Source organism: Rhopilema esculentum, chromosome 10 (genome assembly GCF_057945365.1).
Source record: "Rhopilema esculentum isolate cy_ngs chromosome 10, ASM5794536v1, whole genome shotgun sequence".
In the NCBI taxonomy this organism is placed as follows: domain Eukaryota; kingdom Metazoa; phylum Cnidaria; class Scyphozoa; order Rhizostomeae; family Rhizostomatidae; genus Rhopilema; species Rhopilema esculentum.
The window spans coordinates 12161335-12184759 of record NC_142824.1 but is presented as its reverse complement, the minus strand read 5'-3'; the positions used below and the strand labels follow the sequence as shown (position 1 = coordinate 12184759).

The window sequence follows — 23425 nt, the reverse complement described above, 5'->3', positions numbered from 1 at the left end:
ACATCTCGTTGTAGTTGTACAACCTGTAGTTTCATACAGAACAGCAAGGAGGTAAGATACTCATGGATAAGACTAAACAGGCTTTAAGTGCAAAACGACTCTTATCTCTTCATATGAACTACGAAAGTGCATGCAGTTTTTGTTAAAGTTTACATCTGGTTGTCCCACCTGTAGTTTCTTACACATGAAGTCCCATCTTGATTTTGTCCAAAAAAGTCTGAGTAGTAGAATGAAAGTAGGGTCGAAATTGCCTCTTTGAATATATTCAATTGCAAGCAATTCAAATATTAATAAAATTGTTGTCTCTTTCTTAACCCTAAGTTCTGAGAAACTATGCTATGCAATATTAGAAATCGACAGACAATGATTGTAGTTTCAGAGTTTGATACCGCTTAAAAAACTTCTTGTTGGTTAACATTTTTTCCTGGGTCCTTGTTTTCCGGTATGCCGCAAGAATGTCAGAAAGTCGTGCTTAGAGGAGGTCTTTTTATTTCATTTTAATAACCCATGAAAGAAATTAATTGTAAGAGTTTACAATTCACAATATTTTCGATCGGCAATCGCAACAAGGGGATTAGCAATTATGATCGATTGTGCGTTAAATATTGAGGCGTCCAAATTGAAACGGCTTTTTTTTATCACAATGAAACCAATACAAAAAGAATTGATCACTGTTGAGATGGAGGCAAAAAACATAACGTCATCGAGTTGCCTCCACACCCAACATTACAAATATTCCAAAACTTAACGCTATAAATACACTATAAATCCACAATACAGCACAACGGCTGGGACGTTTCAAAGAAACACAGTATTCTCTCCAATTTACGGACACTCTAAAAGGCGGACACCTCTGATCAGCGGACAAATTTTTTCCCCGATCGTTTTCTGGTCAAAGTCTCATAAAAAAACTCTCTAAAAAGCGGACACTTAACTAGCGGACACTCTAATTAACGGACAATATTTTTTGCACAAAATAGTCAATTTGGCTTTTTTTTCTTTCCGATTAGCGGACAGTACAAAAAATCTAGGAGCCAGGGAACAAAAAAAGAGGCGAATGAATATTTGTTCAAATATTTAATTCAAACACTTTGACACTTGACAATCTAGTTAGCTTTTTACAGCTTCGAGCTTCTTTACAGCCCAGTTTACTAACTTTTTTGTCCATGAAAGTGTTGTGTTACGCTCGATTTTGTCATTTTTCTTTTCTAAGTTCAACCCGATAGCCCCTAATCACCCAGATCACACCCATTACTCAGATCATTTGCTTCGACAATAACCTAAAATTTCATACGATGGGAGGGGGCTAGGTGCTTCCGACGGAGGGGCTGTAGCTCCCCCTAGCCCGAAGTGAAGATGAGCTGAATATCTAATTTGTTGATGATGAAGGAAAACCAGAAACAGAAAATTGATATGTATTGGATGTAGGGCCGTCGAATGCCACCTCGGGCTCACGAGTATTTCACAAAACTGGGCCGCCCTGAGAAAAATTTCTGTGACTATGCCCTTCAGTTTTCCGGAGAACTAATAAAAGACCCTCTTTAGGTACAACTGTTGCAAACGTTTTGAAGGGCTCATAACATAACTGTGCAAAAACATTGTATTCATGAGTCAATGACACGTGAACATCGTTAGAATCAATGCCCTTTCTCTATGATAAACTTACGGGCATTGATTATTATGAATAGCTAAAAATACGTTTCCTGCACAGTAAATAGACCTTGTAAAAATCTGATAGCAACATTGTGTAAGATTATTTTTGGCCCCATCGGAGCACAGGCCTAAAACTCTTTGCCCCTCCTAGCCCCCTCACTCTCGACGCTCCTGATTGGATTTAAAGTAAAACTCAAACAATATCAAGGAAAAAGTTTTTGCTATTTTGAAAGTCCATCGGTGTAAAGCAAAATTTTGTTAGCAATTTAAAATTTCTTAAAGAAAAAAATGTGGGTTCAAAAACATTCGGCGGGATTAATTTTCGGTTGCCCTGCTTCACCGAAAAAAAATGCCATCAAAATTTTTGATACCTAATGTTCTATGAATGAAAAGTATTTTGAACGGAAAAAACTTGAATTTTCTAACAAACATAGGTGGGTAGGGCAAAACGTGTTTTTTCATATAAATGGCACCATAGTCAATAGAAAAACTCTGGTCTAGAAGTCCTTTGTTTTATCCTTTTGTTTCGCGCGCCGACTTGAAGCCAGCCATAGGTCACGTGATCACAACGAGTGAACAAACAAATTCTGATATGGCGGATGCTGATGTTTTAGTGCCCAGACAAACCTTAAACTCAGGTTCAAAAGCACGTTAATCACATTACACTGAAAAGTCAAAAGTAAAATATTTTGTATTCATACAATTATAAGAAAGCTTTTTAAAGACGATATATCGTAAATTTGTTAGCTGAAGGATACATGGAAAAATTCAAAAAGAGCTGTCGAGGCCATTTATCCTACTAAAGTGTTTTAGATTTAGAAGCTACTAAGATTTCGATTATAAATTTAACAGCAAGAAATGGCAAATTTGAAGAAAATCAAAACAAAAACAATACAGAAGTAATAAAATAAAGTAATAAAGTAATTCCGACTGATAAATCTACTGCTTTCGGACCCAAGACAGGCTCTAGTCTAGTGTCCCAGCTTTTGACGCGCAATAAGCATTTACAACATCAGCTGGCAGTGTGCACAGCGAATAGCTTAGATTTTATATCTTTTGTTGAAGAAAAGCTAGACGAACTGTTAAACGACGAGACTTGTTCTGCCTTGGATGGTGTAGTTTCAGAGACTATAATCTGGTGAACTCAGTTGTGCAATTTGCAAAAAGCACTACAACAAGAAAAGTGGCCTAAAACGACAAACGAAGAAGGGGCACAACATCGGTGTTGCCAGTGCAGCTGGTCTATCCGCCTATTGAATATGTCAGATATTATGAGATTAGCAAAATCTTCGCAAACTTATTTCCAACATAATAGCTGCTAATATTGGGTCTGCGCACAGTCCACCGCTATCCAGAAGCCCTACCTGAAGCGATTTAGAAGCGAATCAATTTCATTTTAACGGACCCTTTTAAAAACGAATAAATGTAATGCTATGCAGTCTTATCAGACAGTAGTGATGACGAGTAGTTTTTTCTGTTTTTTTTTACGGTACGGTTGTGCAGTTTGCAAATGTTCTTAAACCAAGTTTTGCAGCCAGCTCTATAAACTTCTTTTTGTTTAAAAATTTCGGAGACAAAATGTTCAGCTTCTTCAGGAGACCACAACCGTGGCGCTAGAAAGACCATTGCCGGTGAGCTTTAAAACTTTCGATTGCTTACAATACTTGTCTGGCTAGATTGAACACGAGTTTTTGAAAAGCAAGAAACAGCCCAAATGAAATTAACCAGACTATAATTGGGTTGCTGGAGAACGGCCTGTGTCCCAAAGGCTGATAAAACCAAGAGTAGAGGAGGTATGATAACAGCTAAAAATTAGATTGAGAAAATCTTAACTCAAGCAAAGACAGGATGTCTTTCGCAGATAATCACTTTGACAACACATCCAAGATATTCTTTCGCCGTTTCGAATAAAACGTCTGCCTGGTTTGGAACTGTAAATATTGCTATCGACAAAAAACTTCTCCTCTTTTTACTCCACATTCATGGAACGTACAATTAGCTCCAGGCATGTTAATAATATAGCAAGAGCTATTTCTAGTAATATAGCATACTTGATAACTTGATGATAAGTTGAAGATATCATGTTAAACGATGCACAAATTAACTCTACCGCGCGAAAGCTGTGCACTCATTTTGATCACATGGCATCATTAAAATTAAACAGAAAGTTAGAACTATGGGCTTCCTCTCCAGGGATTTTTCTATTGACTATGATGGCACTGTTGGAAGAAATGACATTCAAGATATTGCTATGCCTCTGCAGCAACATCAATTGAGACTGGCTGGTCGCATTGTCTAATGCTTTTGTACTGTTAATCGCATTAAGGATTTTTATGAAACCAATGAATTAAAACTTCTCGCTCAGAGACCCCATTACGTGAAGAAACAATGCGATTGATTAACAATACAATTCATGGTACAGGGTTATGTAGAAACATTTCAATTCTCTTTTATTTTAATTTGACATTAATGATACAGCGGGAGGTGCCTGGTTGAAGCAAGGCGCAATACAGCAGCGAAAGTTTTCTTCAATTCAGCAATGCTCAACAAAGATGAAATGGCTGATCGGGAAGAAAGTGTCAGACTTGAGGCTGATAGCACAGTTTCCAAAGCTGATTCTCGAGAGAAATGGGATCGAAAAATTGAATTTATATTTTCTTGCATTGGTTTTGCTGTGGGATATGGAAACTTTTGGAGATTTCCTTTCAAGTGTTTCAAAAATGGTGGAGGTGAGAAAATATCACAGCTATCCACTTTGTGTACAATATATTAGGTATAATAAAGTTAAATTGTTATAGGTATAGTCTAGTTCTTAGTGTTTGCAGAAAAATTTGGAGGTCAGTGAGTGGCTTTTCACGTTTTTCCTAATTGTAAATCAGCTCACGAGAATTCAAAGGAATGTAGGGCTAGCATGGAAGGTGCATCACTGATGACTGCAGCGACCAGCCCAAAATGTTCTATCCTCCTCCATATCACTTTGATAAAAAAATCCAACGCAGTTAGTGGAGAGGCAAAAAATGGACATTTGCTGAAAAATTGCCCATAAAGTGCATGAACTTTTTTCGACGCATATATCATTTTTCTTTTCCTTCATTATCTAATACAGGGCTACCTTGAAGAAGCTTACGTCTATGTAACAGTTTTATTCAATACAGTATTCTCTCAAATTAGCGGACACCGTCGGACAAGAGCAAGGTGTCCGCTGATTGGAAGTGTCCGCCTTTTTGAAAGTTTTGCAATGTAGGTCCCAAATTTGTATTTGTATTTTAAAGGTGTAATCTATGGCGGCGTCAGGGGAGGGCTAGGGGGCTAAAGCGCCTCCGTCGGAAGCATCTAGAAAATTTTAGGTTATTGTCGGAGCAAATTGACTATTTTGTGCAAAAAATATTGTCCGTTAATCAGAGTGTCCGCTAATTAAGTGTCCGCTTTTTAGAAAGTTTTTTATGAGACTTTGACCAGAATCCGATCGGGGAAAAAAGTTGTAAGCTAATCAGAGGTGTCCGCCTTTTAGAGTGTCCGTTTATTGGAGAGAATACTGTATGCGATTTTGAACTGTAACAGTTTTATTAAAAATCATATTTGAAAAATTTATTTGAAACAGTTTTATTGAAAAATTACTTTGTTAAAGTTAAGCATACAGACATTTGACATGCTTAAGTACAGCGAATCCAAAAACAACTTAGGCCTAATCAATCAGAACATGCACGCCTGAAAGGGCTCTCTTGCTGAATAGAACTAAGTGATATAATGGCTGCTTGAAGATTTCCAATGAACAATATAGATGAAACGACCGATTTATTTATAGCCTTTGGAGGGGAGGAGCCAGTTTGCAGAAAGTCGGAAACTGTTTACATTACTTTATGCTTTTTTCTGTGCGCAGCAACCATGTAGCTGTAGGTGTCAGCTAGGGGGGGGGGGGGGAAACTCGAGCAAGAATCATACCTCAGGGGGACAGGCGTTAAAACATGAAAACAGATATATAACAAACAGATATATTTGGACAAAATCAAGGTCATGGAATTATAAATATGCCAAATTTTCGACATATCATTTGGAAAAACTGTAGCCGGAGGGGGAAAGCTGTTGTCAAAATTTTCATTGGGGGGGGGGGGCACAGCCATTTGTGGTGCAGTGGCTGTGCACCTCTTTTAGTTATGTCAAACGTCTTTAAGATCAATAATAAACTAGCGAATTAGATCAATCTTCACAGTACAGGTTAGTTGCCACGCATAAATAATCTAATATTTCTTTTTAATGTTTCACATTCTCACGAATAATTCTAGCGATTTTCCCAGGATTCACGCTTATTTTTACTACAAATCGTTGCTCTGAAACGTCCCTACATCGGGATATTGTTCGTGACATATTTGCGTTATTTGTGGTTTCATATCATCAAGTCTTCGGTCACAGTATAAGAAGAGTGAATTTTTCTTTGCCAACACTTAACCCAATCATTGCGCTTTCTGTTAATAAAAGAAGCGGAGAGGACTAATAAACCCACTTTCATTTCCACTGCATTGACCACCAAGTGTATTGTAAAATGCAAAATTGAGTTGACCCCTGCCTAGTGTCACAATGGCGCAAATTGGCTAATTTAGAAATGGCGGACGGCAATGATGAGAATTTGTAGTGGTGAACGAGCTTTTCAAGGCAGGCATTTTCCCTTTCGTTCGTCTATATTTCAATGAATGCCATGACTTCGTTGTCGCCTCACAGTTCACAGTTCCCCTCTTTCGATCTTTGCTTTATCATTTACAAAATATTTGCTGGAGAAAGAGCTGACTTGATCAATCTCATTGGGCTTGATTTGTTGGCGAACAACGACAAATATCTTAGAACAGGCAGATCTATATCCACGAAATGCTTTTACAAGTAAATCGTATTCTTCAAACTAATCCGAGAACCTTTCACAAGCATTCTTATTAAACGAACTGAACTAAATACATAATCGTGCAACATAATGGAATGGCTCCAGGGACAAATAAATGATACGCGAAGGTCTATTTAAAATCTCCGAGGTTAATAGGATTAAAAGATATATTGCCGATAAAATACAAATGTGTTACTGAATTGATAAAAAACATGAACGTCGAAGAATAAGCAAAATGAGCTTCAAAATATATTTCCTGTGTAACTTTGTTTATAGCGACCATTAAACTAAAATGCTGAGCAACACAAGCATAGAACACAAGTAAGACGTGGCGGTGCGGTCGCTGCGAGGCATGACGTGTGCTGCGGGGCAAAGCACAAAAGCGGTATTACAGAATCGTTCACCTGGATCCAACCGGGTTTGCCTTTAGACTGCATTACGACAACTTCAACCTGGGGTCAACCTAGGACCAACCCACCTCCAGAGTAGGGTAGGGTTAACCTAGGTTCAAACCGAGCTAACTACGTTTACACTACAAACAGAGGCGCAAATGCAAATTTTCAGGGCTAGATCGGGACCGACTTTATCGCTATCAAATTTCAACTGGGACTGGGTGGTGAAATTATTGGGGGATGAGACACCCCCAAACCCCCTCATTTGCGCCCCTGACTATAATATTTTTCAGGTGCAATCCAGGTTAATAGTTGTAGTATAAACAGGGCTTTGGGGACGGTCGGTGAAAAACAAAGAACCAATTGAACCCACTCTTCTTTTTCTCTCGTTGCTTTTGATCCGCATCTGAATAAAACTTCTCTGCTTACCTTTGAGCATTTTCCGACGTTTCTCTTTTGAAAAGCGCGCCAAAAAGTCGCGAACGAAAGGTGCCTCAGTGATAAGTCAGTATGATTTGTTTTACGCTTTTGCGTGTTATTTTCAAATTAAATTTGTATTTCAAATATAATGAATCGTTCCTGACGCTAGGAGTGCTGGAGAGGGGGTGCGGGGGGTCAACCGTCCCTAATGCCTTTTGAAAGGAATGGCAAAGGTGTCCAAGCTGCCCTTTTCACATAAGCATCCCTGATTCAAATTGAATTCTGACTGTACTGCCTTATTCATGACGACATTTCTCAAAACTTCTAAAGAAAAATTTCTTATGCAAAAAGTTAGCCGATTTTCAAAATCCAAACAAAATGAAGAAAGAGTTTTTGGTAGCGGGGAACCATTTTCAAACACCCTTTTTCTCAAACCCGCCGCCTTGCCCCTTGGCCCATCCGGTGCCTCTGCCTGACGCCTATTTCATACGAGATCGTGGAAATTAAAATTTATTTATCGACAATATTTGGTCTTGCTCTGCTTTCAGATTTGGAGATTTACTGTTAAAGGTAGGCCTTCGAATTTTTGCAGATCTTGTTTTTGAATTTTATGTTATTTGGAAAATTAAATAAGCGACGATCATTCTCTTTCATCTAGCATGTTGTTTAATTCTGATTAACAAGTAATACTCTGTTATAATGAATGATGAATTTTTGATAAAATGCGAATATTAATTAATTTTTCCCGCACTCACTTTTAAGACGTTTGATGAACCTTTTCAGTGACTGCGGGGTGGAGGTGTAGAAAAATCAAGATAGTTTCCACTGAGCACGTGACAACGTGCATAGTGAGTTTAAGACTCTACTATGTTAACCATTTCAGAGCAAGCGGGCCCCCACGCACCCCTCTTTTCCATTTGTAGCCTTCTCACTCTAAAAAATGTCTTCTAGGTGAGTGTAGGCCAGACGCTTGATTTCTCGATAAATAGAAACATGTAGACTTTGGTGAGAATGCTTAATTTGCCTGAATCTTCCTTCTCCTTGTTTTGAAATAAAAAATTTATTGCTAACCTGCATTCATAAATGTATTTCTTGTCATGTCATAGTGAACTGGTGATGGAAAGGTCAGTTTTCTGACCTTTATCGTGACTTATCTAGAAGTTTAAATCGATGATAACACAATGAACTTTTCAACTGACTTTAACGACTAAAGAGGTATATTAAGAATGGACTCGTAGATTACTTTCTTCGCTTACGATACGTCAAATCGCTACCTTCTATGTTTTGTAATAAATTATTCATTGATACTTGTCTTCGATGATAAGAGAGTTTTAACCTTATTAATGCATGTGGACAGCAAATTTGGACGGGGTGTGCACTCGGTTTTTTTCAGAAGTAATGATTAGTCTGAATTTACTATTTGAATAACAATCAAATTGAGGGTACTATTGGAAAATTATGAAGAGAAATCTGCCCTCCCCCCTAGGCACCCCTTGGCACCCTGGTGTGATGAGTGAAACAGAGAAAAATGGAACAAATAACATTTTCACTTACAACAGTAATGTGGAAAGGCTAGTCGGCTGGAACCAGTGCATGTTGTAAATGTAGAGGTTGCCAGTTTGCGGCTACATTGCAAATTGAAGTTTAAACGAAGGAGTCCTTGTCTTTTTCCAGAATTATATCTTTTTTTCGGTTTTATTGTGATATGTATGGATTGGTTTCTTTTACATGTTTCAAATGTCTAAAATATCTTAGACACCTTGAAATGGAAATGTTAGGCGGTGAATATTCTCTAGCACTTCCGGGGGCGTCGCCAAAAAGGGGTTTGAGGACGATTTACCTTCTCAATGCTTGTTCTATCGGTACATATTTCTTCACTTTATGGTGTAATTGTAACCTTTTTGTAACAATTGTAACGCATTGATATTTCTGTAGTAGCTGGTCCTTTAAAGTACGTAGCTAAAGTACTTGAAATTGAATTTTGAATATTTTATATAGAAACATATGAAAGCAGCATATAAAATTAAAGGTCTTATTGCCACACCCTATATGAATGAGACACGCCCTTTTGTCGTCAAAATTATAAATAGCTGTAGCGATCTATTTCCCTTCTCAGCTCTTCCCAGCCATGTCCTCAAATCTCAGTTCCTAAATATCGCTAGTTATATTTATTACCAAAGACCCAAACCCTGCTGTCATGAGGTGGTTGAGACATAGTATGTATTGTAGAGATGTCTACAATCCTGGCCAAAACTCGTGAGACTGCTTCCCAAATGCAATTGGGTTCTTATTCAACGTGACCCCCTACCCCCTATATCAATGTTGGGGTGTTTGTATGGGCTAAAATCGAATGCTGGGACATTTAGCTCTCAAACGACATTGATGTGTCCTAATTTTTCTTGGGAGCAATTGAGAATTTTCAATTCAGTGTCAAGGAGTTTTGGCCACGATTGTAGTTTACCTATTTGTGTTTATAACATTTAAAGACTCATTGCTAACAATGGGCCTTTGCGAGCGTGGGGACCATCCAAACAATGGCAGTAAACTTTTACGGACTAACCAAAATTGATTTCAGACTGTCTAAAAATGCATTTTGGGATGCTTGCGTAGCGCAATGGCTCACTGTTAGCGATGAGTCTTTAATGAAGATGTAGCATATTACTCTAGCTGCAGTTATAGTCTCCCTCTAATGGCCATTCAAAATTCTCATCTGTAATAATTAATTCGTGTCTAGTAATAATTCCTTTTCTCCAATTTTAGGGGCATTTCTGATCCCATTCATTGTGTGTCTTGTCCTTGCTGGCATACCAACATTTTTCATGGAATTGAGTGTAGGACAATATACCCAATCAGGACCTGTAAATGCATGGAAAAAGATTTGTCCTCTTGCATCGGGTATATTTTTTCAAATGAAATATCTTTGCACTACATCCTATTTTAATATGTTTACTCTTTAGTGTTTTGTAACGACAATTATTCGAAACGCTTATTTGCACCCCCGATAAATGGAACATTTGCTAAGTCGAAATGATATTGCATTGCCATTGCCTAATACATTGATATAAAAATGCTCCGGTTAACCTGAACATTCGAGCCATTTCACTGGTACCTTAGACGTTTGAGCTATCGGGAGTTTACTGTATCAATAATGGATAAGAGAATTATTTTCATTGTGAATCTGCTTGCCTTTAATGAATACATAGACTCCGCCTATAGTCACACGAAATGTTGCGTGAAAACTTTTAACAGTACACGGGCAGTACAAGGGGTGCTACTACCGTAAACTGGGCTAAATTGAATAGCTCTGAGTTGTCGTGTCTAAATTTTATGCGACTGTAAATAGTAGTGTGACTTTAAGTCGACTGACTATAAGCTTAATCGACTATAAATGTTTCTTCTTTGATAACAGAAGTTGAAACTGACACCCGCATACTAATAAATTGAATACTTGAATGTTTATTTTTCCATCTTTACAAATTTTTTCAGGGATTGGTTACTCAATGGCCATCATTTCCTTTTTCTGCTCTGTCTACTACAATGTCATTCTGGCCTGGAGCTGCTACTATTTTTTCAACTCATTCATTCCTGATATTCCATGGGTTGGTTGTGCACATGCTTGGAATAGTAAGGACTGCTATGATCCATTAAGAAAAGGAAGCAATGGCAACATGACCATCATGAATGGCAGTAGACCATCACCAAGCCGTGAATTCTTTATGTAAGATTATATATATATACACATAAATAAATTCATCCTCTAGTCAGGGCCTTTAAGTCTCAGAAGCACTGAGTTAAAGCTAAAGATGATGCCCCCTCATGCAAAGCGAGCAGGAAGCTTTTATGACCACATCCTTTAGATAGCCTAAATTACATTTCATGCAGTCGTTTCCTTGCAATCATTGAAAACATTTTCCTGTCTTTAGGCATACTTGTTCTTGAAATGGAGTCCATCCCAAGACATTAAATCTCTGGGGAAATTATTCAAACATAAACTTTCCATCTTGATAATGCACTTTCATTGTTGATTTGGATAGCACCCCCATCCCTTCCCCAATCCTTATTCTTTCTCCATGTTGGTATTAAGATTGGCCTTAATTCTTCTTTCGTACACACATCAAAGCAGCCTCTATCAGGGGTGGCGCCCAGAAGTTCAATGCATTACGATATGCTATACGCATGATTTTATGGGCACTCGTTATTGTAGTGAGACAATGGCAAGGCCGCTGAGAGGTTTGGTTAGCTTTAAGGCGAAATGAAAAACGGCAGGAAGGTTTTGGGACCATGCCCTATTGATAAGCTTAAAATAAGTTTCAGAATTTTTTTTGCAACCATTTTCTAGCAGTCTTTTATTTTGACATATTTTTGTTACGTTTGATTACTTATATTCTAAAAATTCGTCACCAAATGATGCCCTCTAGACTTCAAGTTCTTGTGGAAATTTCCCCAATTCCTCTAGGTGCCAAGATATGTTGGCGATCAAGAAGTGGCTCGAGTGCTTGAAATGATGTTTGTGACGGTTCTTAATCAAAACAATTAATAAAAAAATGAATGCAAATGTAGCAATATTATTTCATATCTGTCGATCCACGTAACTATAAATATATATATACATGAAGTCTTGTTAGAAAAATAAACCTAATTGAATTAAAAAAACCCATTTCCTTTGAAGTTAAGTCAAAAAAGGATTTATCGAGCTATTATTTCCTTGTATTTCTTCTCTTTTATTCATTTTGATATTTTGTTAAAAACTTATTTCTTGGCAGAAAAGTGGGGAGGGCTGAAGCTTTTATCCATCAACCCCTCAGCCCCAACCCCTCAGCCCCAATCCTCAGCCCCAACCCTCAGCCCCAACCTCCAGCCCTTTTTTGGCACTACCAATGTCTAGGTGTCTTTGATAGCCTAATTACATATTCTGTTAATATTGTTTTTTCAAATGATGCTAAATTTGAATTCCTATTGATAAACTTTCCAAACCATATTTATCCAATTTCTTTATCTGACAGAAACAATGTTCTGCAACTAAGCAATGGGATTGATGAAGGAGGATCAATGAACTGGATGCTTGCCCTATGTCTTTTATTTGCTTGGGTAATGGTATATTTTTGCATCTGGAAAGGCATCCGAACAACAGGCAAGGTAGGCAGTATGAAATTGTTTTAATTGTCTTGCTTCACATCGTAAATTTTAGCTTTTCACTAAATTTCCATTGAAGAAAAATTGCCACAAGGTTTTATAGCTTATTTTTGATAGTCAAACTATCTTGGAATTATCAAGATAAAATGATAAGCCAAGATTTCCCAAGAGTAGCATACACCGTTGGTTACAGCCTCAAAATAGATTCCGTTTTCTGTATAGATCTACTCATTTATGTCTCTGATTATTTATGAGAAAACATTATAGCTTCTGATAAAGGATAACGATAAATTTTGAAGTCACATGGTGTTAGTGATGTTAGAGGCGCTGACTACAGACCCAAGGGTCCGTGGTTCGAGTCCTTGGCATGACCAAGCTTTCACCCAGAGTGAGGAGAGCCACCAGCTCTCTGTAATTCCAGGCATAGGAATCACGAGGTATGGTCACATCGAGAGGAAGGGCCAGGACACTGCTCGATAAGCATAAGCTTCTCAGTGTCCTAAAATCTACCTTCGGACGCTAGGTAGAAACAAATTCAAATTAAGTAAGGACCAGCACCATGGAAGCCTGCACTCGAAGAAGACAATGAAGGCAAAGCTTCAAGACAAGGGCAAAGCAATAGTATGAGCGAAAAAATGCTCAATTTTGCGAGAGCAAGAAAAGAGGGTTAAATTCCCTCCCCCCCCTCCCCCCCTCTGGCACAGGCATCCTCGCCCAGCACACTTGTCAGTAAGCGAGACTGCAGCCCGACAACGACAGTGTCTAAAAATACATCTGGATGGCAAGTTTAGGTGATAAGAATGATGGCGACAATAGAGTCAGTTTGTCACAGAAGCATAATACACAAAATTATTTTCAAGGATTGAAACTCTGATACTTTTTATTTGTTATTCTTATAGGTGGTATATGTCACTGCAACGCTTCCATACGTGATGTTGCTGGTTTTTTTCATAAATGGGTTGCTGCTTGAAGGATCGATGGACGGAATTAGATATTATATAACCCCACAATGGGACAAACTATTAGAGCCAGGGGTAAGAAATAACAATATTTATTTAAAAGTAGCCAAAGGTTTTCGAAGACAAAATAAATTCAGCATTTTACTACTTCCCCCTTCCCTTCCAAGTAAAGTCAAGGAAAATTGAAATAGCAAAAAAATTCCGTAATGCCAATACAGAACGTTGCAAGACAAGAAGCAAATTAAAGAATTTGCTTACAGAGAAAATCCGTTGACGCCTCTCCATTGCAGTAGGCGACATTTAGGCCATTATAAATTTATAATCAATGAAGTTGTGCGTGTTGTACGTCGAAAATGAACAAAAATTCATACAATAAAAAACGACTTTGTACAAGAAATGAATATTTGTATTGACGTTTCCCCTGATGAAGAGTTATGCTCGAAACGTCGTACCAAATATTCATTTCTTGTACAAAGTCGACATTTAGGCCACTCCATTCTATGAATAATAGCATCAGCGAAATTTTCCGCAGGTCAATTCCTCGGCCCCAGCTCACCTCACCATTGTTCTCCGTATAATTGTCCAATTTAAGGTTACGGTAAACGTTTTCTGGATGAAAACATCATTTTTTCGATTTTTTCACATTCAAGTAGCCGAACTTTCAAGGCACACAATGATACCAAATTTGAAACAAACAGAAATTTTGAAAGTGGAAAAAATCCCATGTGAACGAAGGTTTCCATAATTTCTTTATCAAAACTTTTAGTTGAGGCCTGAAAATCTCTTGACCTTTTTAGCCGATTATCGTTGCTTTGCGGTTGTAGTCGCATGTCTCATTTACAATATCGCATGGCACATTCATATACCCAATGTACGGCCGTGTTTATTTAAACAGGCTTATTGATCTTAAATCTTCAAGTGACTTGACCCGGATTACACTGTGGTTTACGAGTGTATCTTGCAAGTGCGATTAGTAAAATCCCGTTTTCTCCGGACTCGAAATTCCTCTACATGCAGGTACGAAAAAGCTATTATGTACCCAAGGGACCAATCGAATGGCTCGAAAATTTGCACACGGCCAGGGCAGACGTTGGGCAAACAAAGTGTGTCTCAAAATTTTTTTATTTTCTCTGGTCCGTCTTTTATACCCAAATACAGCTGCGGGAGGGTGGAAAAATTATTTGCCAATTTTTGACAGGGTATAGTTTAAAGAAGAGGAGGAATTTAAAAAATCTGAGACATACTTTGGTAGCTTAGGACCGGCACTTCCTGCTGGTCTAAGTCAGATTTTGTTACCTCAAACGCAAGGGTACATAATAGCTTTTGAAGGTGGTACACTTTTTGACAAGTAAATTCGCATGGAAAATAACATTTAACATTATTTGCCAATAATTTTTATCTGGCTAGATACGCCATAATCTTGTGCATCGAATGATATATAGTTTATCCAGATTCCTTAAGCCGTTTGGCCTTTAGGAAGGAAAAACCAATTTTCGTGTTCAAAACGTTTACCGTAACCTTAACTAAACAACATAGAACGAAAGCAATTTAAGGCCAATGAACGATTAAAAAGTTTATGGAAATGAAGCTGGAAAGAAAATCAGGAATTTTCTATAACATTACAATCTAAAAACATAATAATCTGTATCACACTTATCCTCGGGATATTTCAAACAAATTTCAGCTCATCATAACCCTGAAATACTTTTTTATCCAAAAAAGACCCTAGAAAAACTTTCACCGACGAATATTGTAGTAATTAGAGCAAAGAGACTTTCTGAAAAACTCTTTATCGTAATGCCTCGAATAAGCACCACCCTCAAATAAGCGCCCCCTCAAAAAAACGCCCACCCTAGAGGTGAAATTATTGAATAAGCGCCCACTTGAATAAACGCCCACCCCTTGAATAAACGCCAACCTCTCGAATAAACGCCCAACCTTCAGAAACGTGTGCTAATTTGAATTATCATTATCATTATTAGCAAGAAAGAAAGAAAGTGCTTCAATTAAACCATATTCATTTTTTTAATTACTTCCAAATCTATTTTTAAATAAGCGCCCCCCTTTCGATTAAGCGCCTCCCTCGATTAAGCGCCTCCCTCGATTAAGCGCCTCCCTCGATTAAGCGCCTCCCTCGATTAAGCACCAACCCTGGAGCCCCAAAAATTAAATAAGCACCCAGGCACTAATTCGAGGCATAACGGTATTTAAGCTTTATTTTTTATTATTCGCACACTTATACCGGCAGGTCTGGATTGATGCTGCTGCGCAGGTCTATTTCTCGATAGCTATTGGTCTCGGCGTCATGCTTACGTTTGCCAGTTACAACCCAATACGCAATAACGTATACAGGTAAACACGAACCATTTCTAGTATCTAAACAAAATACCATACCATCAATAGTTCACTGGCTATTACGTTAGGTTTTAAAAAATGTTAGCTGTCCAATCTATTATAAGATAGACTGTACTAGCTAAATTTATCATCTATTGGCGTATGCATGTATTTTAGGGGCCCTTTTGGGTATGTGTCCTACTCCAATATAAATTAGGAACAGTGATGTGCCTAGACAATTCCATTTGGGGGTGGGTACGTTCAAAAAAAATAACCAAAAATATTTTTTGACCAAGTATTTTGACTTCCCCTTTTCGGGTGCTCTATTTTAGAGAAGGTTACTGCTGGTACCAACTTAATAGCAAATTATCAAGTTGAAATTCAGTTAGGAATGTTTAAAGAACAAGCTTTTCCTCCTAAGAATCATGAAACGTAAAGCATTTGTGTATTAGAATTACATCGAAATGCATAGCTGAACTTTCTACATTTTGCAGAGATGCACTACTGATAGCAACATCTGATGCGCTCACAAGCATTTTCTCAGGATTTGTAGTATTTTCCATCTTGGGATATATGGCCGCAATTCAAGGAAAGAGCATTAAAGATCCCACAATAGCAACTGATGGTAAATATTCATGTCGAATGCTTTGCAAAGTAGCCCGTATTCCTGCTTAAACCTTTCTTCATCCCCATTTGAACTGCGCTTGTTAAGTTTTTAATCTGATTATGACCAAGTTTTGTAAGTGATCAAGGAGCTTTTAAAATTTTATCATAACGTTAGATTGATGCAGCATTTGCATCTGTTGTACAGGTAACAGGCATAAATGTTTCGAAATAAAGGTATATTGTTTTTAAATGAAATAGCGACAGTTTATTGCAATGGGGCACGTATTTTACGTATTTGTAGCTATAGGTAGAATACTTTCCACTTTCCACCTACTTTTTCCTAAAATACTTAGCCTAAATTCTTTTGAAATTCTGTGTTAATTTTCTATGGGAAAGGGGTAGCTGGACAATTATTCAAGGATCAGATTCTTTTAAACGGATAGTGAAAGTTTTACATTTTTCGTGCTAGTTAAATAATTAAAACCATAGTAAGGAAATATTCTAAAATCTAAACCTATATCTTTTAAAAGGTTTCTTTAATCTTTCCAGGCCCTGGATTAGTGTTTATCGTGTATCCAGCCGCGCTTTCAACTCTTCCGCAGCCTCACATCTGGGCAGTGATATTCTTCCTCATGTTAATTACTCTTGGTCTCGATAGCCAGGTTTGTCATTAAAGAGGCTGACATTTTTATTCCTATTGCTTAATTTATTTGAATTCATGGCCATTAAGCTTGCTCTGACAAAATCATTAGAATTTTATTAAATCACTATGCAAAAGTTTAACAATTTTACGACTTATAAGCAATGTGAAATAAAAGCTTTAGAAAACTTCATTTGACTTTTTCAAAAAACATAAATATTTTCAACTTATGCAAGTGGGTTGTATTCAATTCATATGAAATCTGATAAAACATGATAGAAAGCTTATCAAAATATCTTTTTGTCCTGATCACATGGAGCTTTGAATATTTTTTATGTTCATTTTGAACTAATAGATCAAGGTTCAGACACCAATGACTTAACAGTACTAAATTGGTGTCTTATATTCAACAGGTTTCTAATCCTAGACATTCTATTGAATTCTAATGTTTTGTATTTTAGTTTGGTCAAGTTGAGCTGGTATGTGCTTGCATAATCGAAGCATACCCTAAGAAACTGCGACAGTACAAAGAACTGATTGCCTTGGCCGCCTGCGCCTTTATGTTTCTTCTTGGTCTGTCATGTGTCTCTCAAGTAAGTAAACATAATGTTGAAGAGTTAAGTTATTTTGCATATCTAGAGGGAATTCTATAACCTTTTACAAATTTTTGTCAATTACTTTCGAAGAGGCTGTGTTGAGACAAAACGCATTAGGTATATGATTTTTTCCTTTTTGCTATTTTCTTTGCATTTAGGTGTCTAACATCTCACTGTTAATGTAGCTGGACAAACCAAGCCATGATTTTCTTTTTCTGATAGTAACCTGGTACCGGGCAGCCAGATTTTCAGTTGCCAAAGGACAATGGTGTGACTTGATAGCATGATAGGCCAGGGTGCATTCCATGTTAGACCCACGCCAGAGAAATTTCAACCTATTCTAGTTGCTACGCCAAGTGTAAAACATACAAGCTTTCGATTAATCTATAGTTTGCATTGCTTTTACTGTCCATATCAATATAATCAGGCTGTCCACGTATTGTGTACAAGTACCGTTTTTGCTACGCCGATCGCGAAAATTTATTACGTACGCCAATGCGCCAAGGCTCGCAAATAGCAAAGTTCACGCCGCTACGCCGAGGAAAAAGCCAAGTCCACGCCGGAGATCTCCGGCGTAAACTACATGGAATGCACCCTGGATGATGGGCTAAATCTTAACTGTCTTGACCAAACTTTGCATTCGTAATATTTCCTAAATAGGGTATACCTTTGGATATGCAAGTTACAGTGGAATGTCAATGCTGTAACATATAAATTGGGCTAGCAAGATTATAATTTGGATTAAGTGGGCTAGACACCTCTACGATGCCTTTAGCCACTCCAATGTTGTGTTACAAGGTCCCTATTTGCTGCCAGGTGGACTGGAAAGCGTCCAAATCATATGTAATGTCAAGACTGGAATTCGCAACATTTTGTTTAGTGACACAAGTGAACTAGCCTCCATCTCCCTCCTCCCCCAAAGAAGTTATTTTGAAATATAGCTTTTTTTTAAAACTTATTTTCTTTCTTTGTTTTGTAGGGAGGAATGTATGTCTTTCATTTATTTGATTCGTATGCTGCCGGGACTTCAATCCTCTTTTTGGGAATCGTTGAAGTGATAGCAATAGCCTGGCTATACGGTAAGTACAAAGCCTGGTAAAAGTCTTGAAAAACCAACAGCAATTTTTATTCAGATTAGTCGCTTTCTTACTTCCTTTTCAAAAAATGTTGGATTATTCTCCATAGAAGTACACTATTTGAATATGATTTTGTTTTGGGGTAAGCGGATAACTTCTATAGGCGTGAATTAAGTACATCGAGAATTGACTAAAATATCTTTGGTGATCCAAGAGCTTTAAAAAAACATTGTAGCTCTATCTAGCTGCTGTCCCACCTATTGAATAAACATCGACCAATCAATTGAGCCGTGTATGTATCAGTGGAACAATCACAAGTACCCAGACAGCAAAACTTTCTGGGGATGATATGATCTTTTCTACGCGTGGTTGTACAATTGACAACGCTTTCTTCTCTTTGCATAAAGTATTAGGTGTAAGAATTCAAACAAGAGTCAATCACAACTAGCGACCGCTATTTTAATAGAATTTTATTCTTTAATTGACGAAGAGCTGTTTCATTTTTATTTCTTCTACCTTTTATTTAGTTCTTTTTCTCTCGTTTCTGCAGGTGCTGATTTATTCAAGAGCAACATTGAAGCAATGATAGGGCGCACGATATCACCAATCTGGCCGTTTCTATGGAAATATGTCACTCCAGTTTTATCATCAGTAAATGCCTTTCTTTTCAGCTTCCTACAGCATTTCATTTATCTACGTAGCTTGCTATAGCCAGTCCCCGCTTATGATGTCTTCTATCGTTTTCTAAATATCACAATTCGTCCTTTGTTGTATCATATTTTTCTGTAACTCTTCAGACTGTATTGCGATGTGGGAAGGTGAAATGCTACCCTGGGTACGAATGCTTCAAATAACCGGGGATAAAGTATTGTCGTCTTCTGCGGTGGAAAACAATATTTCTGTGACTAATTTTGAACCATAATTTTGAAAATAAGTCAGAGAGACTCTGATACCCAGGGTAGTGAATGCTTAACCTGCACACAATCGTCAATCGTGTACACCGATTTCTAGACTTTATATAAAAAGAAAAAATGATCTGCGAAAAAATCCTGAACTAATTTACGTCCCAGAAGAAAATAGCCGCGAAGTCTGATTTTCCGTGAAATAGCGACCGCATTTTTAAATTTCATTTTATTTTATAAATGTGTTCTTTTATTCGGAGTTGGCATATCGTTTTATTTCATGATTAATCTATTAATATATGGGTTACAAGACTAATGTTAAGCTTAGTCAGTGAGTGGTTATGCAATCTAATTTTTTTCTATCAAGCCTTTCGTAAAATCCTTCGTATAATTTTCTACTATCAAGCATCTTTACCAAACGACCGGTAACTTTAAGCTTTTTTCTAGGGCATCTTTGTGGCCAGTTTCATCCAGTATAGTCCATTAACCTACGAAAAGACCTACGTATACCCTGTCTGGGCTGATGTCATCGGATGGCTCATGGTTGTTTCAGCAATGTTGTTTGTGCCTGTGCTTGCAATTGGTGTTCTTTACCGTGGGAAAGGTGACATGAGAACGGTAAGATTTGTTTGTAAGAACTCTCCTTTGTGAAAAGCCTAAAGAGCTTTGTTCTTCACGGGGAGATGGCAGGGGGGCACAATTTTTCCAAGACTGGCAGGGAATGAGATGTAGTGCCAATGAGGGAACTTAGGGCACAAAAATCTCAGATTCCTTGGATTGCGGGCAAGTGGAAAAACGCTCGGATCATTCGAATTTTCGAAAAGGGACTGCCCGTTAGCTTTGATAGCGGATACAGTTTTCAACGAGCTTGATCACTTTTGGGTCGTCTCGTTAGGAAAGAGGGCAAAAGTACAATTTCAGTGTCAGTTTTCTTTGCTTCGTCTTTAATCTATGTAGCATGGAAAAACAAGAAATCGTCAGATTTGCAATAGGATTCTATGCGTGGGATTCTCTAAATTTGCAAACTGCAGATATTGCGATTCGATCTCCATCCACGCTATTGGAGACGAATTTCATTTTGAAATGGTTTGCCCCCTTTACTCTGAAGAAAGGAATAAACTGTTGGTGAAAATTGACGAGAGGTATCCCTATATAAGAAATCTTAGTCACGAGAACAGGTTTATTTGGATGGTGAGTCAAGAAGATACTGATTTGATCCAAATTCTTGCGATAATATCAAGGCGAGCATTCAAAAGCGTGAAATTTATCTGACCTTTTGAAAAAAATGTGCTGATCAGTTTGCTGACATTGTATTTTTAAGCTGTTATAATTTTTGTAGCCATTTGTAGTAATATTTTAGATGTAGCAATTCTAATTAACCATTTAGATTTACGACATTTTGTTTTGTTGTAGTAGATTGAGAGCCATTACGGCCTAAACATCTGTCATTATATATATAGCAATCTCTGCCTTTCCTGCCGAAAAATAATTAAGTTAATGTCGATTGCAAAACGGATGCAAGAAAATTGCTGAAGAGGCTTAGAACTTTTATGTTAAGATTAGTATCGTGTAAAGCTCAGTTCAGGAATCTTGAAAAGGAAAGCGAGATTTACCGCTTCAGTTTATGAAAATGGTATCGCTTACAATGTTTTGTCTACATCTGTAATTACTTTTTTTTGCAGAGATTCATGCAGTCCATACGGCCAAGCAGAAAACAACAACAAATGGTTAATGATTTATTGCTACCTAAAGAGAAAAATGACAGTATCCATTTAGAAGATCAAGTATAACTCATTTATCGAAGAAAATTGTTATCGATTTACTAATGCTTCTATTAACAATAAAATATAATCCAAATAACTCGATAACTCGATAACCAGAACCCTCGATAACTCGATTCCTCGATAATTCAAGCCAATCAATGAATCAATCAAAAACTTTATTAATGTGTCAAAAAATCTTTAGCTTACAAGCTAATTGGGGACACAACGAAAAAAGTATATAAAGTTAAATTAGAGCATAAAATATGAAATTAACTCTAATCATCTAGCCATCAATAAGTTAAACACAATCTCTCGATATTCCTCAATGAATCGTGTCCTCGATAATTCAAGCCTTCGGTAACTCAACTCTTTGATAACTCCAACCATCGATAACTTGAAGTCTTGGTAATTCAAAAAATTGATAACTGAAACAGCCGATAACTCAAGGTCTCGATGACTCAACCCCTTGATTCCCCGAACAGTTTTCACTGTACCCTTAGGAGTTAAAGCTATCAAGATTACACTGCTTTTTACTTTTCGCTAAAAATTGCCATTTGTATCCAAAATTTATGCAGGGACATTGTCACAGTTGACTGCGAAGCAGTGATTAAGAAGTGCAAGGTTTTTCCAAAAAATTTTCAAGAGAAACAATTAAGGTATGGTGAAAGAAATCTTTGAATTAGATTGGAGAATCAGCTTGCAATACTTTTTGCCATTGAAAATCATTTTTTGCCATTTAGGAGCATTTGATCGGCAAATTTCAAAACTTGTCGACAAACAAAGGCAATTGACCCCTTTTGTCGGCAACAAGTGGTGTTAAACATATAGCTTGAAGATCTGTGGCATCTTCCTACAAAATAATTAGATTTCCTTAAGGCTGCTTTCGTGTGTTAAGCATAAAGTAGCTTGATATTATGCTCATTTTTATCTATTGGTTGCCTAGTATCTTAAGGGGAATATTTTTTTCATAGCTTAAATTAAGACTTAAGACGGATAATTTGCGTAATTTTTCTGAGATACATTGTTAGAATTTCTATAACGAATAAGGGATGTAATTTTTCACACATAAACATTTCAATATCAGATAAGGTTTTACGTGTCTAATATAGAGTAATTTGCATAATTTTCTCATAATTTTGCTTTATATGAGAACAAGCTCTATCAATTTATTAGAATAAACCCTGTGTGCCACAGCCTTGGAACAGCTGTACTCTGTCGTAAAATGGAGTTTGGAATAGAGAATCAAGACCAGAATGCCCCTTCTTACTTCGCCTTAGGTTTTTACTTTACTTTTTATGAGTACCCAATGTTGTTGGCTAAAGTGACTGTAAGTAGAAATTATTAGTTCTTGTTTCAATTGTGCATGAACCTATGCTGACCTTTATACTGAGCAAATCTTATTTTCTCTGAAAAATGCATTGTGTTGAAATAACCATTACTATAAAGTGGGAAAGGGATGCACTGATGACCCGAAGAATGAGCACAGCTTTGAAGAAAGGAACTGAAGTAAAAGCAAGCATTAATTGTAGGCCATGGCCAAACCTCAATTACAGGGACCCGAAAGAAGTCTGAGATTTATTTTTATTTAACGAGCTTTGATTTAAAGAATCTCTTTTTTCTGTGATGTTATTTTTCACATTTAGAGTTTGGTTTGATAATATGAATGATTTATTTTCTGCAAAACCTAGAATCCAATTTCAGACTGAAATTTTGATGCCACTAAACCGACTATTATTTTAATCATGTTGAATTTTGCAGCTGCCTTCATTTCTAAGGATTACATGAAAGGATCGCTACTTCTCAACCACATTATTTCAACCGCTCTTTACATTACTTAAAATGCTCTTAAAAGCTCTCAATTTCCAGAAACTCAGTCACGAAGCATTAGAAGTTCAACTTAGGCCTCTTATAGGCTAGCTGTTACTAAATACACCATCATAACAATCATCCAACCAAATTTAAAAAAAGGCACTGATGCTGTTACGACTATAGGTAACAATTTCATTGTTTGTGCCCTTAAGTAACACCGTTCTAACTATTTGTAATTTGACGTTTTTTGCTCGGATGACAGATACGTAGAC

The 23425-nt window shown here is 37.2% G+C and overlaps 1 protein-coding gene across 2 annotated transcripts; it reads left to right on the top strand.

The window, feature by feature from the left end:
* Positions 1–3118: 3118 nt before the first annotated feature.
* On the top strand, positions 3119–22728 carry LOC135683888 (sodium- and chloride-dependent creatine transporter 1). 2 transcript variants are annotated; one of them, XM_065199269.2, is made up of 13 exons: positions 3119–4382; positions 10096–10230; positions 10822–11053; positions 12339–12471; positions 13368–13502; positions 15676–15779; positions 16256–16386; positions 16917–17029; positions 17469–17600; positions 18583–18682; positions 19230–19330; positions 20029–20199; positions 21264–22728. In XM_065199269.2, exons 1-13 carry the CDS (start codon positions 4193–4195, stop codon positions 21369–21371), a joined length of 1785 nt encoding a protein of 594 aa, XP_065055341.1. In that variant the 5' UTR covers positions 3119–4192; the 3' UTR covers positions 21372–22728. The 2 variants fall into 2 exon arrangements, with proteins under 2 accessions (XP_065055341.1, XP_065055348.1); XM_065199276.2 differs by lacking the exon at positions 3119–4382 and adding an exon at positions 6435–8550.
* The last annotated feature ends 697 nt before the right edge of the window (positions 22729–23425 follow it).